The 17,245-nt window shown below is 41.5% G+C and overlaps 1 protein-coding gene across 1 annotated transcript; it reads right to left on the bottom strand.

Moving 5' to 3' along the window:
• Positions 1 to 4,497: 4,497 nt before the first annotated feature.
• Positions 4,498 to 9,918, bottom strand: LOC110537775 (zinc-binding protein A33). The gene is made up of 6 exons (XM_021624155.2): positions 9,223 to 9,918; positions 6,876 to 6,971; positions 6,187 to 6,417; positions 5,981 to 6,003; positions 5,770 to 5,888; positions 4,498 to 5,585 (listed from the first exon to the last, which is right to left on the bottom strand). Exons 1-6 carry the CDS (start codon positions 9,646 to 9,648, stop codon positions 5,047 to 5,049), a joined length of 1,434 nt encoding a protein of 477 aa, XP_021479830.1. The 5' UTR covers positions 9,649 to 9,918; the 3' UTR covers positions 4,498 to 5,046.
• Between the last annotated feature and the right edge of the window lie 7,327 nt (positions 9,919 to 17,245).

Genomic DNA, 17,245 nt, shown 5'->3' with positions numbered 1-17,245 from the left:
GGCTTTGGGACAAGTCTCTGAATACCCTTGAGTGGCCCAGCCAGAGCCCGGACTTGAACCCGATCAAAAATCTCTGGAGACCTGAAAATAGCTGTGCAGCGATGTTCCCCATCCAACCTGACAGAGCTTGAGAGGATCTGCAGAGAAGAATGGGAGAAATACCCCAAATAGAGGTGTGCCAAAATTGTAGTGTCATACCCAAGGAGACTAAAGGCTGTAATCGCTGCCAAAGTTCCTTCAACAAAGTACTGAGTAAAGGGCCTGAATACTCATGTAAATGTGATATCAGTTTTTTACTTTTAAAAAATGTATACAGACCTGTTTATGCTTTGTCATTATGGGGTATTGTGTGTAGATTGAGGGGGGGGGGGGGGGAACTATTTAATACATTTTAGAATAAAGGCTATAACGTAACAAAATGTGGGGGGAAAAAATCAAGGGGTCTGAATACTGAATCCGACTGCACTGTTTGTATGTGTATACACGCAAACCATATATTTGCACTCCCACACTTTCACTACATCACACACACCTTTACACTCATTTACTGCTGCTGCTCTGTTCTTTATTTTACTCTTATCTATCCTGATGCCTAGTCACTACCTTGCCTTCATGTACATACCTCATACCCCTGCACATTGATCTGGTACTGGTTCTCCCTGTATATAGCTCCACATTGATCTGGTTCTTCCTGTATATAGTTCCACATTTATCTGGTACTGGTACTCCCTGTATATAGCTCCACATTGATCTAGTACTTCCTGTATATAGATCCACATTGATCTGGTTCTTCCTGTATATAGCTCCACATTGATCTGGTTCTTCCTGTATATAGCTCCACATTGATCTGGTACTTTCTGTATATAGCTCCACATTGATCTGGTACTGGTTCTCCCTGTATATGGCTCCACATTGATCTGGTTCTTCCTGTATATAGCTCCACATTTATCTGGTACTGGTACTCCCTGTATATAGCTCCACATTGATCTGGTACTTCCTGTATATAGCGCCACATTGATCTGGTACTGGTTCTCCCTGTTTATAGCTCTACATTGATCTGGTACTTCCTGTATATAGCTCCACATTGATCTGGTACTGGTACTCCCTGTATATAGCTCCACGTTGATCTGGTACTCCCTGTATAAGGCTCCACATTGATCTGGTACTTACTGTATATAGCTCCACATCGATCTGGTACTGGTTCTCCCTGTTTATAGCTCCACATTGATCTGGTACTTCCTGTATATAGCTCCACATTGATCTGGTACTGGTACTCCCTGTATATAGCTCCACATTGATCTGGTACTGGTTCTCCCTGTACATAGCTCCACATTGATCTGGTACTGGTACTCCCTGTATATAGCTCCACATTTATCTGGTACTCCCTGTATATAGCTCCACATTGATCTGGTACTGGTTCTCCCTGTACATAGCTCCACATTGATCTGGTACTGGTACTTCCTGTATATAGCTCCATTCTTGTGTATATTATTTTATTTCTCATGTTACTATTTTATTTAGATTTTTAACTTCTTATGGCTGGGGGCAGTATTGAGTAGCTTGGATGAATAAGGTGCCCAGAGTAAACTGCCTGCTACTCAGGCCCAGTTGCTAATATATGCATATTATTAGTAGATTTGGATAGAAAACACTCTGAAGTTTCTAAAACTGTTTGAATGATGTCCGTGAGTATAACAGAACTCACATGGCAGGCAAAAAACAGAGAAAAAAATCTAACCAGGAAGTGGGAAATCTGAGGTTTGTAGTTTTCAAGAAATTGCCTATCCAATATACAGTGTCTATGGGGTCATATTGAACTTCCTACTGCTTCCACTAGATGTCAACAGTCTTTAGAAACCTGTTTGAGGCTTCTACTGTGAAGGAGGGGGGAATGAGAGTTGATTAAGTCAGGGCTCTGCCAGAGTGCCATGAGCTGATCACGCGCGCTCACGTGAGAGTTAGCTGCGTTCCATCGCATTTCTACAGACAAAGGAATTCTCCGGTTGAAACATTATTGAAGATTTATGATAAAAACATCCTAAAGATTGATTCTATACTTCGTTTGACATGTTTCTGCGAACTGTAATATGACTTTTCGTCTGAACTTTTGCCTGAACTTGCCTGCGCCTCATGAGATTGTTTACTAAACACGCTAACAAAAAGGAGGTATTTGGACATAAATGATGAACTTTATTGAACAAATAAAGCATTTGTGGAACTGGGATTCCTGGGAGTGCATTCTGATGAAGATCATCAAAGGTAAGTGAATATTTATAATGCTATTTCTGACTTCTGTTGACTCCACAACATGGGGGATATCTGTATGGCTTGTTTTGTTGTCTGAGCGCTGTACTCAGACTATTGCATGGTGTGCTTTTTCGGTAAAGCTTTTTTAAAATCTGATACAGTGGTTGCATTAACCTCTTAGAGCTCTAGGGGCGCTATTTCATTTTTGGATAAAAAACTTTCCCGTTTTAAGCGCGATATTTTGTCACGAAAAGATGCTCGACTATGCATATTCTTGACAGTTTTGGAAAGAAAACACTCTGAAGTTTCGGAATCTGCAAAGATTTTGTCTGTAAGTGCCCCAGAACTCATTTTACAGGCGAAACCAAGATGATGCATCACCCAGGAATTAGCAGAATTTCTGAAGCTCTGTTTTCCATTCTCTCCTTATATGGCTGTGATTGCGCAAGGAATGAGCCTACACTTTCTGTCGTTCGCCCAAGGTCTTAGCAGCATTGTGACGTATTTGTAGGCATATCATTGGAAGATTGGCCATAAGAGACTACATTTTCCAGAGGTCCGCCCGGTGTCCTTTGTCTAAATTTGTGCGTAATCTTCAGGTGCGGGCATTTTCTCCTGGGATTCAGGAGAGAAAGCATGTGTCCAATAACGATGTATCAATGAAGAGATATGTGAAAAACACCTTGAGGATTGATTCTAAACAACGTTTGCCATGTTTTCAGTCGATATTATGGAGTTAATTTGGAAAAAAGTTTGCGTTTTGAGGACTGAATTTATGGATTTTTTTTGGTAGCCAAATGTGATGTATAAAACGGAGCTATTTCTAATACACAAGGAATCTTTTTGGAAAAACTGAGCATCTGCTATCTAACTGAGAGTATCCTCATTGAAAACATCAGAAGTTCTTCAAAGGTAAATGATTTTATTTGAAGGCTTTTATGTTTTTGTTAATGTTGCGTGCTAGATGCTAACGCTAATGCTAACGCTAAATGCTAACGCGAAATGCTAACTCTAGCTAGCTACTTTTACACAAATGATTGTTTTCCTATGGTTGAGAAGCATATTTTGAAAATCTGAGATGACAGTGTTGTTTACAAAAGGCTAAGCTTGAGAGATGGCATATTTATTTCATTTCATTTGCAATTTTCATAAATAGTTAACGTTGTGTTATGCTAATGAGCTTGCTGATAGATTTACACAATCCTGGATACAGGGGTTTTTTCATAGCTAAACGTGACGCAGAAAACGGAGCGATTTGTCCTAAACAAATAATCTTTCAGGAAAAACTGAACATTTGCTATCTGAGAGTCTCCTCATTGAAAACATCTGAAGTTCTTCAAAGGTAAATGATTTTTTTGAATGCTTTTCTGTTTTTTTGTGTAAATGTTGCCAGCTGAATGCTAATGCTAAATGCTACGTTAGCCATCAATACTGTTACACAAATGCTTGTTTTGCAATGGTTGAGAAGCATATTTTGAAAATCTGAGATGACAGTGTTGTTAACAAAAGGCTAAGCTTGAGAGCTAGCATATTTATTTCATTTCATTTGCGATTTTCATGAATAGTTAACGTTGCGTTATGGTAATGAGCTTGAGTCTGTATTCACGAACCCGGATCCGGGATGGGGAGATCAGAAAGGTTAAGGAGACATTTATCTAAAGTTCCATGCATAACACTTGTATTTTCATTAACATTTATGATGAGTATTTCTGTAAATTGATGTGGCTCTCTGCAAAATCACCAGATGTTTTGGAAGCAAAACATTACTGAACGTAAAGCGCCAATGTAAACTGAGATATTTGGATATAAATATGAATTTTATCAAACAAAACATACATGTATTGTGTAACATGAAGTCCTATGAGTGTCATCTGATGAAGAGCAAAGGTTAGTGATTAATTTTCTCTCTATTTCTGCTTTTTGTGACTCCTCTCTTTGGCTGGAAAAATGGCTGTGTTTTTCTGTGACTAGGTGCAGACCTAACATAATCGTTTGGTGTGCTTTCGTCGTAAAGCCTTTTTGAAATCGGACACTGTGGTGGGATATAACAAGTTTATCTTTAAAATGGTGTAAAATACTTGCATGTTTGAGGAATTTTAATTATGAGATTTCTGTTGTCTTGAATTTGGCGCCCTGCACTTTCACTGGCTGTCATATTGATCCCGTTAGCGGGATCTAAGCCACAATAAGTTTTTAAACTCTATTGTTGGGTAGGGATGGTAAGCAAGCATTTCACCGTGTTCGGCACAGTTGTAATTGTTATTAGTTTATTAGTATTTTATTAGTTATTTTTCACATAATTCCATACAGAAACATAATTAAATCAGTAAACATATCAATAAATCTCAGAACGCAGTAAGATTTGACAGAAAATACGTTCTTACCACTGGAATCCCTCTAGTCCTAGAAAATGTATGAATAATAGCTCAGCAATCTAAACATACCAGTTAAAGAATCAAGGTCCAAAAAAAATCCCTCATATAATAAATGCCTGCATTATGTACATCCTATGGAAAGCATAGGAATACTGCTATGGCACAATTTCAAAGATGATTGTGACAATACAAAAGGCCTTGATCCAAACCTCCTCAATGCAAACCTATAGCCACAGTAAAACTACTAGAATTCAACCACACCAGCCTGACAGCTGAAACAGTGGAACGCCCCATATATTCAAGTGCACATATTAGGCTACCTTCTGACCATAACATGCTATGTCTATCCAAGCGAGTACTACTACTGCCCATCGGCTATTGAACCAGACACTTAGCAAGCTGTAGTGACTGTCACACTGCCCTGTCACGCAGTATGAATGGTCACCTTGGCCGGGTTAACCTCCATCGGGGTGGTGTGGAGCCCAGGACCAAATATGGGGAACACTCTCTCTGTAAACTTGTGTGTGAAGGTGCACAGGTGCTTCCCTCCGTTGCCTGCATCCCAAAATGATACCTCCCCCTTATCCATGTTTAGCTTGACCCGGATCCTCTCTGGCCGCCTCTCCACGACCAGTACTGTACGTTGGCCCGTCAGGGCGCTGTACACCCCTTTGCTCAGCCCGATGGTCCACACGCCCCTGTCTGTGGACACGGTGAACTTCCTCTTGCGAGCCACAGACTCCTTACAGATTCCCAGGATCCACTTCGGGTTGTCTCCCACATGGACCTCCCAGCGGTGCTTGCCGGAGCAGAAGCCCTCAGCTCCAAGGACAAAGACACATGGGTCGAAGCGCTCAGGGTTGTCCGGGAGAGACTGGCGCTCTGGGCTGTCCCGTACGCTGGCCAGGTCTGGGGACATGGAAAGCCAGGGAGAGGCTGTGTTAGGGTCCATCACCACTGGGACTGGAGAGAGAGAGGGAGACGTGTTACGACACATTATGATTGAAGCATAACTGTTGCTCAGTGTTTCCTCCTTCATTCAAAACATTGATCCTTCACATGTTATATAGCCATCCACACCCATTTTATTGTGTGTCATAACTTATGTAGCAAGTTAGAACCCTAACCCTTCAGTACATGTACTCACTGCATGTGACGTGAGCCTGCATGCTCTTCCAAATGCTGTAGCCCAGAGAGCCCACGTGTTTGGCCATGTTCAGGAGAGCATCTGAGGGATTCTGGGGGTCTTCACGAGGCCACTGGGCTCTGTGAAAACATGACATCATAGAAGATGACCATGATATTAGAGGGAGGGTACCTGAACTGTTGGGCAACTGATAGGATGTTACTGTACTTACTTTTTCTTTAAAGCTTGGAAGTTCTGAAAAACAACACAAATGAACCCATTAGTTCATTGTGAATAAGATCGACAAATGCGTGCATTCAAAAATGTCTCACTGTCATGCATAGTGACAATGTACAGTTAGGATGAGAGAGGGCGACCCCCAACCCACGAGAGAGAGACCCATGAACCCCCTCCATGAGGGAGACCCCTCCTGCTTACCTGCAAGAAGGTTAAATCCTCCGCCCCCATCTCCCTCTTTACTGTTTGGACCAGCTTAGTGAGGGCAGCGATGTCACTGGTCAAGGAGCTGATCCTTTCCTCCATACTGGATCTCTTGTCCTCCTCCTCGTCTGCCAGGGCCTTCAGCCTGGCAGCCTCCTCTACACACAGCACCTGACGGAGCCTCTCAAACTCTGCCTTGATCTGCTTCTCTGCCTGCTCTGTCTGGATCTGGGTACGAGAGAGGTTGGAGGAAGAGTGCCATTTTGTAATGATACGGACATACCTCTTGCAATTCATATCTCACACAACATTACTCATCTATAGGCTATAATTATAGTTTCCTCTAGAGTCTTTCCTGGAGTTTTTCCTTGTCAGGACTCCAGGCCCTAGGTTTGATCTACAGTCAACTATTTTGTTATTTCCAATTCTTTCTGGAGGATCAAGGAATCTCAGTCTGTCCCTACCAGTCAAACAGGTTGGTTCACATATCTCATTACAGAACAATGATGAACATCAAACTGTTGGGCTCTGGATAGGCTACACACGTCTGGATAGAACTAGTGAGGGCATCAAAGAGCTCCAACAAATCCCATTATCTTACACAAAACCTTCACCATTAGTCATGGTCATGGATAGGCCCTACAGTGTAGATGTCAGCAGGTCAAGCAGATACAGTATTATAGTACCTTCATGAAATCAACTGTGTTAGAGTATTTCTTTTTCATTCTCTTGAAGGTCTCCACTTTCTCCTCCAATATGTTGACTTTAATGGTCAGTTCTTCCTGCAATAGAACACATAAAACACAATTAATATGCATATTAGTTTGTGATCTAGTGACTACCAGATAATAAAAACATACAGCAACTTATTTTTCAGTATTGTTTCAGGTCCTAAGCTATTGGGTGTTGATTAAGGCCTTGTTCCATAATAACAATAAAGCCTTGTTCACACTACAGGCTTTAAATGCTCAAATCTGTTTTGGAATACTGATTGTCCAAACACCAAGTTACAAGTGACCAAATTAGATGTGTGTGTTCAGACAGCAGTCATTAGCTGACATGGCTATGCTAGTTGTCATAGTAACAACAGGTGTGTCCACAATGGTGTAGGATGATTGGTGGTGGTGCTCATGGTTCCTATCACTCAGAAGTTATATAGCAAGCTAAGGTGACAACAATGCCTGCCGGGAAAGTTTGATTGTTGTAAGCATTAACTTGGGGAGGGAGAGCGATGGCGGAACCAGAAGCAATGCTTGATTCTGTTGGTGCGAGTGAAGACAGATATTTCCGTATTCCAATCATTTCCTCTAAGAACGGAGCTAAAAAAGGACTAAAGTTGTAAATCAAGATAAGCCTCGGTATGATACTGCCTCATTCCTTGTTGGAGTGCGATTCATGAGCAAGGATGTTTTTTGGGGAAACCCGTTTGGTCACAAAAAGGGTAAAGGATGCATTGGGAGAAGTGGAGTCAGAGTGACCAGGAGTGGTATGATGTTGATTTCATGTGTGTCAAAGGAACAAAAAGGAGAATGCACAAATGATCGACGCACAAAGTGGAATGCTATGATTATCGGAGTAGGGCACCAATAAAAGGTGTCATATCTGGCCTCTCTATGGATATTGAGGCTTCAATGGTTTAAGATTAACATGCCAGGAACAGTTTATTCACGTTGCTTAATCCGCACTGTGAATGGAAAGGAGGAAAGCCTTTCTGTGTTATTGATGTTCGATGAAGAATTTCTCCCAACCCATGTAAAGCTGGGATATATGAGATATGTGGTGCGAGTTTATGTACAAAAGCAACTTCAATGTCATAAATGTAAAAAGTTTGGCCATGTGTCAAGTGTTTGCAAACGGAATATCATTGTTGAAGAGTCTGAGGATGCACAATGTTGCCATTGTGATGGGAATCACATCCCAGAGTTCCCCGAGTGCCCTGTTAGGATGGAGGAGGTCGTAGTAGGAAGGATCAGGGCTGTTGAGAAGGTCTCCTATGGCAGAGTCAGTGAAAATTGTCAAAGCAGCAAGTAGAGATGATGAAGCTATGGCAGTGGATGCCCATCAGTCTGTGAATGTAAGTTGAGAGATCCTGAAACACTAATCGTGAAGAATGTTGATTTTGTTGCGTTCATTGCGCAGGTGATTAATTGTATAGGACAAACAAAACCAAAAAAATATAAATATTGTGAAAGCGGCTAAGAGGTTCTTATAACTCCAGGATTTCACATCCCCCTCTCAGGCCCTAGAACCTGTGTAGGGTTCTGAGTACATTTTGACTAAGTGAAGGAGTCCATAGACTTTGTTATGTTTTTTAAGAATAATATGAGTGTTTTATTATGTATTATTATTATTTATTTTCGTTGTCAGTTCTATCCCCCCCAGTAGGTGGCGACAATACACCTTTCGGATGTAGTCTGCCAATAACATCTTGAAGAAAAAGGCCTGAAGAAAAAGCCCTGCCATGGACGTTTCCCAGTTGCTTTGAATGTTCAAAATCATAGTGTAAGAACACGCTTAAATCCTCAAAGGACAAGACGATCGAACGTTTTGGCTAGCCACTGCAGTTCATACAAGTCGCATGGCCAGGAATCAGATTTGTACCTGACTTCAAACCACCTATCAAGGGCAAAAGCGGTGAGGGAGGAGAGCCCTTCTCAAATGAACAGTTATCTGTAGCGCTTGGTCATGTTGTCAACAAGGCAGCATGGTGCATCGTTCAGAAACATACAACATATATTTAACATAAAATAAAATGTTCTAATTTTCAAACGAGTTTTCATTGGGAATGCAGATAAAGCGCTATTAAACGCAATCGCTTAAATCGTTAAAACACAGCATTCTATTAATTACTCCACGTTCTTAATTAACCTGTCACTTTTTTTGCCAACTTCGCCACCGGCCAGAGCCGGGCACCTGGCTCAAGCCCCGGAGGAAAATCGGTTCCAAAACGATTGCAATCACTTTTCACCCAAATCAAACCCCTCTCACCTAGGAAACCCGGCCCAGATAATCAAATCTCCTCACTTCACTTACCTTACACAACGGCGCGCCCTTGTTGAGTGGCAGTAGCTCGTGAGTTCGATGTAGAGTGACACAGTCAACGCACACGGGCTCCTCGTCCTTTACGCAGTAAAGTTGAAGCTCCAGACGGTGCAGGTTACAAAGAGGCACGTTATTGATTGCGTTCGGTCCCCGCCAGCGCTTCTCCTTCTGAAAGGACTCGGTAGCGGCCATCAGCGCCCGGTTAGAGATTGGTTGCTCCCCGTCACAGCTCTTCCTGCACACGGGACACCTCTGCACCATCTTTCGGCTTTGCTCCAAGCACTCCTTGCAGAAGCTGTGGCTGCAGGAAAGAAGCACGGGCTCCCGGTAAAGATCTTTACACACCGGACAGGTCAGATCTTCCTGAAGGAGGTCTGGACCCTCTGACATCTCCTCATTCCAAGCACATTCAGCCATGGTGTCGCTGTCGGCAATGCAGGCCCCTTCTGAAAACGCGTAAAGTTTACTTTCGCTTTCTTCAAAATGCTCCTTTTTATACGCGGACTCTTCCGTTCTGTTTGACGGTTTACCTTTATTGTTTGTAGGTTTGTTAACACCAACACAAAACTTCAGTTTGTAAACAGGTAAAATGTGCCTTTTTGGAGAGCCACCGCTTACAGTTTCAACTGTAACCTCCCTTCTGACTTCCTTCCGCAATGGAGTGGGTGTGTGTATGGTGCGCACCTTTCTTCTTCGATGAGCTTCAAATAAAGGCGGTTGCCACCCAATAAACGTTGCATTACCGCCATCTACTAGACTGGAGTACTACTTTCCTTGAAACAAAATATAAATAAACAAATACCCTACCATCTAACACTAGTCTCCAATAAGATAATACAAAAATAACACCACCCTACTCCACAATTTAAATCTATTTAGTCCTACCTTAGGCCAACAACCTGAAAGGATGGGACACCACTTAACACACCCTGTAACTCTGATGTCAAGTCTTGCACACCCAAATACCTCTGCAGCTGCCACCACAACCTCAATTTTCTGTGACTTACATTCCATCCCTGCAGTACAGTTAATAACCATTGCTTTAAATGCTAAAAATCTAATCTTACTGAAACATCACTTGTTGGCCTATCCCTCTGTACTGGTACAGATCTACTACTCACACCACTCCTCTCAGGATCCCTCCCCTTGACCCATCTTCCACACTGCCTCAGCATTACAACTTCTGCACTACTCTAACCCTGGAAAACTCAACCTGCCTCTCTCTCACGGGACATTTCTCGCACGGACTTTCCCCAATGCTACACATTCCTTTGTCTCATGCCCTTCTGCACACTTCTCACATCTAGTAACCTCCCTCCTACACATTGCTTTCACATGTCCATAAGCTTGACACCTGTAACAACGTAATGTATTGAGCACAAAAGCTTGTGCAGGATAACTTACATATGCTAACATCACTTTGTCAGACAAAGACTCAACATCAAAACTCAAAAGAACAAACAATGACTCTTCTGTTTCACCACTCACACCTGTCTGTGTCGCACCAAATGAAGAGCATCAAAAACCCAGGGAATCTTCCCCTTCAGTTGGTCAACTTTTACATTTACTATTACCCCAGCAATCACTCCTTTCAATGGTGTCCTTTTCTTGAGACCATTCGTTTAACTCGGAGCACCTTTTCCATCTGACCAGCTGAAAAACAAACAATTATCTCAAGACCACTTTTGGTTACCCTCACCGATTTCACACACCCTGAAACCACAAATGGATCAGCCAAAAGGCAAGGGTCCACTTTTTCCTAATACTTTACTCCTACTGTCACAGACTCATCTCTATTCTCTTTTCTGATCCTCGGTGCAAGCCTCTGGCTCAGAGAACTTCACCACACCTACCACCTCCGATACTTCGTCCTCATTCACTTCCATTTCTCCTCCTGTCTTCAGCTCATTCTGCTTACACTTTCTACCATTCTTCTTTAACAAACCATCTCATTTTTAACCAACTCAAGCTCACTGCACAACGGTCCCTAGTGGAGCTTAGGGTGTACAACCATGTATTATACACGTTGCTATTGAATTGGTACATGTAATGCAATGTTAAGTATACATGATTGAATGCTGTGTCAAGATGCATTTCATTGTATACATTGTGCCAGCGGGTAAATTGCTCCTGTCATTGCTGTCTCCCCCCTTTCCCCCAATCCATGATATCCTCCTAAATGGATTTAGGCCTAGAAACAGACTACATGTATGTTCATGATCAATATTTTCTCTCCAACAGAGGGAGCCCAAACATTTGATAAATTATGTTCATAATTGCTCATGAGAGTTTTACCATTGTTTGTGATTTATGAATCACATTTATTTAATGAAATTGTGAAATAATGTTTCCACCATCAAATATTTCTAAATGCAAAAAAAATGAAATGCACATGATATCATTTTTTATTATTGTAAGTATATTTGCATTACAAATCAGTGACAATAAGACCTGAGTTCCACATTATGTGAATGCAAATGTCTCATTGTCGATCAAATGATCTTCATCTGCTGGATGAGTCGCTCCATGGCTCCACTCTGCGTGTCCAACACCATGGAAACTATTCCCAATAATAAACACTTGTTTTATACCTGTTCTCATTATTAACAAAAACATATCAGTCAAGCTTAGACACACTCCACAGGTAATACTGGTTTTATATGTTGCTAATAGGATCTGATTCTATGGTCTGATTGGTCACCATTTCAGCACTGAATCTCACTTGCATTTTAGCAGACACTGTTATCCAGAGTGACTTACAGGCACCATTAGGGTTAATCGCCTTGTTCAAGTGCACAGACAGATTTTTCTCCCAGTCAGCTTGGGGATCTGAACCAGCAACACTTTCAGTTACTGGGCCAACACTCTTAACCACCCCTTGTGGTCTGTGAGTAGTAGCCATAGACACAATATGACATTATTGATAGTAATAGCAGTGCTTGACTTGCATTCAACATATTTTGTTGCCTTACAACCTGGAATTAAAATGTATTTGGGGGGGGGTTGTATCATTTGATTTACACAACATGCCTACCGCTTTGAAGATGTAAAATATATTTTATTGTGAAACAAACAACATAAGACAAAAAAACTGAAAACTTGAGCGTGCATAACTATTCACCCTCCCCCAAAGTCAATACTTTGTAGAGCCACCTTTTGCAGCAATTATAGCTGCAAGTCTCTTGGGGTATGTCTCTCTCTATAAGCTTGGCACATCTAGCCACTGGGATTTTTGCCCATTCTTCAAGGTAAAACTGCTCCAGCTCCTTCAAGTTGGATGGGTTCCGCTGGTGTACAGCAATCTTTAAGTCATACCACAGATTCTCAATTGGATTGAGGTCTGGGCTTTGACTAGGCCATTCCAAGACATTTAAATGTTTTCCCTTAAACCACTCAAGTGTTGCTTTAGCAGTATGCTTAGGGTCATTGTCCTGCTGGAAGGTGAACCGCTTTCCCAGTCTCAAATCTCAAGACTGAAACAGGGTTCCCTCAAGAATTTCCCTGTATATAGCGCCATCCATCATTCCATCAACTCTGACCAGTTTCCCAGTCCCTGCCAATGAAAAACATCCCCACAGCATGATGCTGCCACCACCACGCTTCGTGTTCTCGGGGTGATGAGAGGTGTTGGGTTTGCGCCAGACATAGCGTTTTTCTTGATGGCCAAAAAGCTCAATTTTAGTCTCATCTGACCAGAGTACCTTCTTCCATATTTTTGGGAAATCACCCACATGCCTTTTGGCAAACATAAAACATGTTTGCTTCTTTTTTCTGGCCACTCTTCCGTAAAGCCCAGCTCTGTGGAGTGTACAGCTTAAAGCAGTCCTATGGGCAGATACTCCAATCTCCGCTGTGGAGTTTTGCAGGTCCTTCAGGGTTTTCTTTGGTCTCTTTGTTGCCTCTCTGGTTAATGCCCTTCTTGACTGAGATTTGGTGGGCGGCCCTCTCTTGGCAGGTTTGTTGTGGTGCCATATTCTTTCCATTTTTTAATAATGGATTTAATGGTGCTCTGTGGGATGTTCAAAGTTTCTGATATTTTTTTATTACCCAACCCTGATCTGTACTTTTCCACAACTTTGTCCCTGACCTAGTTCCTTGGTCTTTATACTGCCTCTTGCTTGGTGGTGCCCCTTGCTTACTGGTGTTGCAGACTCTGGGGCCTTTCAGAACAGGTGTATATATACTGAGATCATGTGACAGATCACATGACACTTAGATTGCACACAGGTGGACTTTATTTAACTAATTATTTGACTTCTGAAGGTAATTGGTTGCACCAGATCTTATTTAGTGGCTTCATAGCAAATGGGGTGAATATATGTGCACACACCACTTTTCCCTTTTCTTTTAAAAACATTTTTAGAAACAAGTAATTTTTTTCATTTCACTTTATCAATTTGGACTATTTTGTGTATGTCCATTACATGAAATCCAAATAAAAATCCATTTAAATTACAGGTTGTAATGCAACAAAATAGGAAAAATGTCAAGGTACCGTTTATATTTGGGTGCAGGTGCACCACAATACTTTTGATTTAATATTTTATAAGAGGAATTGGAACTCAAGCTGTAGAACATATGAGGCACCGGTAAGCTCCTGCCCAAGTCAAGCACTGAGTACTACTAGTATTTTAACTAGGCAAGTCAGTTAATAACAAATTCTAATTTACAATGACGGCCTACCCTGGGCCAATTGTGCACCACCCTATGAGACTCCCAATCACTGCCAGACGTGATACAGCCTGGACTCAAACCAGGGACTGGAGTGACACCTCTTGCACTGCGATGCAGTGCCTTAGACCACTTCACCACTCAGGAGCCCAAATATGAAACCATCGCTTTAAGCTTAAAAGGCCTCAGGCAAAGAGACACAGGAAACCGACAAAGGTGCAGCAGACAATGTGAGAAGGTTATATGCCTGTACCACATACACACTCACAAACACACGCACTATAGGGACCACATGCTACAACATCCTCAACACACACATCTAGATCAGACCATATATAGAAATGTATCTATATGGATACGTTGTAGACGCTACAAACTTATCTCTGTCACACAAAGGCTACAGCAGAGCACAACCTACACCCCTGTGGCCAAACTCACACATATACACCATGTCTGTGGGTGTACAACTGTGTCAAATTGATGATTGGAGACATAGGCATAATTACTCTGATAATGTAGCAATTACTAAGAATAGAATTGATAGCAAGGATATCAGCTCCTGTGCCAGATTAAACAGGGTTCAGGTGATTACAGATGACTGGAATGATAAGAAACTGTAGCAGACATGTATGCAAATAACACATTTGTAGGTATTGATATCGTTTCATATCTAGATAGAGCTTGTCATCCCCTTTGATTTCAGCTGTGTCTGACTGTGTCAGTGTGTCAGGTTAGCGGCTGGCTGTGTAGTGTGCTGTGGTGACCCCATTTCTTCCACCAAACAGAAAAATTGAGAGATGAGGTAGGAAAGAGTGGTTTTACGAGAGACCTATTCAAAGTCATATCTTTAGTGCAAATGGCAAAACTCTGGTTTTAAAATAGATTCAGTATTATTTTTCTCAGAAAAAATCACTTGGTGTGTACACCAATTTGAAAACACTAAGAATATATTAAATAACCTTTTAAACTCGGTCAAATTCAGTCCTAATATTTGTGATGTCATTGATACGGTTTGTTTGCTGCTCAAGCACCACAGTGAACTATAATCACAGCTCATGTTTTGTGGTACCAGTTCCTGAAACAACAACATCTATAAAAGAGTTTCCTTTTGACTATGTTTCAGTTCCTGTACCATGTGGAAGTAGTGCACTCAGTCAAACGTGTTACCTTTTTGAAACAATTGCCTTTTTGATATGTTTTGAGAACCTAATATCACGGTTTTCGGGGAAACTAGAAAGATAGACGACAGGCAGGCAGGCGGCAGTGGAAAGAAAGGGGGAGGAAGAGGTGCAAGTTTAGGGTTTTAAGCGGCACAGTGGTTCAGAGTGAACTAAAGGGGGAGAGAGAGAGGTTCCCTTATGACACATCTTTGACATGAAGTAATAATAATAATTGTCATTGTTTTTCACAACACTCAGTGACTTTACATACACAAGATAATCAGCAGGATAAAAAGCAATACAATCACACAAAATAAGTCAGTATATAAAAGTAGACAAACCATTGAGAACACTAACCATGATGACAGACTAACCAGGGAGAACACTAACCATGATGACAGACTAACCATTAAGAACACTAACCATGATGACAGACTAACCAGGGAGAACACTAACCATGATGACAGACTAACCAGGGAGAACACTAACCATGATGACAGACTAACCATTAAGAACACTAACCATGATGACAGACTAACCAGGGAGAACACTAACCATGATGACAGACTAACCAGGGAGAACACTAACCATGATGACAGACTAACCAGGGAGAACACTAACCATGATGACAGACTAACCAGGGAGAACACTAAACATGATGACAGACTAACCAGGGAGAACACTAACCATGATGACAGACTAACCAGGGAGAACACTAACCATGATGACAGACTAACCAGGGAGAACACTAACCATGATGACAGACTAACCAGGGAGAACACTAAACATGATGACAGACTAACCAGGGAGAACACTAAACATGATGACAGACTAACCAGGGAGAACACTAACCATGATGACAGACTAACCATTAAGAACACTAACCATGATGACATACTAACCATTAAGAACACTAACCGTGATGACAGACTAACCAGGGAGAACACTAACCATGATGACAGACTAACCATTAAGAACACTAACCATGATGACAGACTAACCAGGGAGAACCCTAAACATGATGACAGACTAACCATTGAGATGACTAACCATGATGACAGACTAACCAGTGAGAACACTAAACATGATGACAGACTAACCATTAAGAACACTAACCATGATGACAGACTAACCATGGAGAACACTAAACATGATGACAGACTAACCACGGAGAACACTAAACATGATGACAGACTAACCATTGAGAACACTAAACATGTTGACAGACTAACCATGGAGAACACTAAACATGATGACAGACTAACCATGGAGAACACTAAACATGATGACAGACTAACCACGGAGAACACTAAACATGATGACAGACTAACCAGGGAGAACACTAAACATGATGACAGACTAACCACGGAGAACACTAAACATGATGACAGACTAACCATGGAGAACACTAAACATGATGACAGACTAACCATGGAGAACACTAAACATGATGCCAGACTAACCACGGAGAACACTAAACATGACGACAGACTAACCACGGAGAACACTAAACATGATGACAGACTAACCATTGAGAACACTAAACATGACGACAGACTAACCACAGAGAACACTAAACATGATGACAGACTAACCACGAAGAACACTAAACATGACGACAGACTAACCAGGGAGAACACTAAACATGATGACAGACTAAATTGGACTGAACAACAACAGGGAAACGTATCAACTGTGTGTTGATCCAGAGGAAAGAGAGAAGGCTGCGCGTAACCCACTTTGGGGAGTCAACTCTTAATCTCCTGATTGATGGCAGAATTGCTGGGTGAGTCTAGACCAATATCCTTTTAAAAGAACCAAATCAGATTAAAATAATGCATGCAATGAGTGATATGTATCTGTTATATACAAGGGTTCAAGTCCTTTTTTTTATCACAGAGTTTAGTTCTTTGTTTGCTCGGTTAGGGGTTCAAGTCCTCTATTAAAGGGTTTTAGGCCTCTGTTTTTGTTAAACCTTCTTGTTGCATAGAAGTGAGTTGCTAGTTGAGTAGCAATTTTTACACGTGCGGTAAATGTAAGCCTTTAAAGCATTCAACAATCTTTGAAGTGAACATAAGTTTTATGGGTAACCAGGCCCTACATAAACAATTTGTGTTCTAGAGGATAATAGAGGTTTGAGTCCACAAAGGGGGTTACATAAATATATATGTATATTGGGGTTA

The sequence above is a fragment of the Oncorhynchus mykiss genome, chromosome 2 (assembly GCF_013265735.2).
Source record: "Oncorhynchus mykiss isolate Arlee chromosome 2, USDA_OmykA_1.1, whole genome shotgun sequence".
Taxonomy (NCBI): domain Eukaryota; kingdom Metazoa; phylum Chordata; class Actinopteri; order Salmoniformes; family Salmonidae; genus Oncorhynchus; species Oncorhynchus mykiss.
This window is presented reverse-complemented; position numbering and strand designations above follow the sequence as displayed.

Coding starts and splice junctions, on each gene's coding strand:
- LOC110537775 (XM_021624155.2), bottom strand. CDS start 9,648: ATGGCTGAATGTGCTTGGAATGAGGAGATGTCAGAGGGTCCAGACCTC. Junction 6,972..9,222: donor AGGGCGCGCCGTTGTGTAAG/GTAAGTGAAGTG, acceptor GTTCTATTGCAG/GAAGAACTGACCATTAAAGT. Junction 6,418..6,875: donor ACACAGTTGATTTCATGAAG/GTACTATAATAC, acceptor TCTCGTACCCAG/ATCCAGACAGAGCAGGCAGA.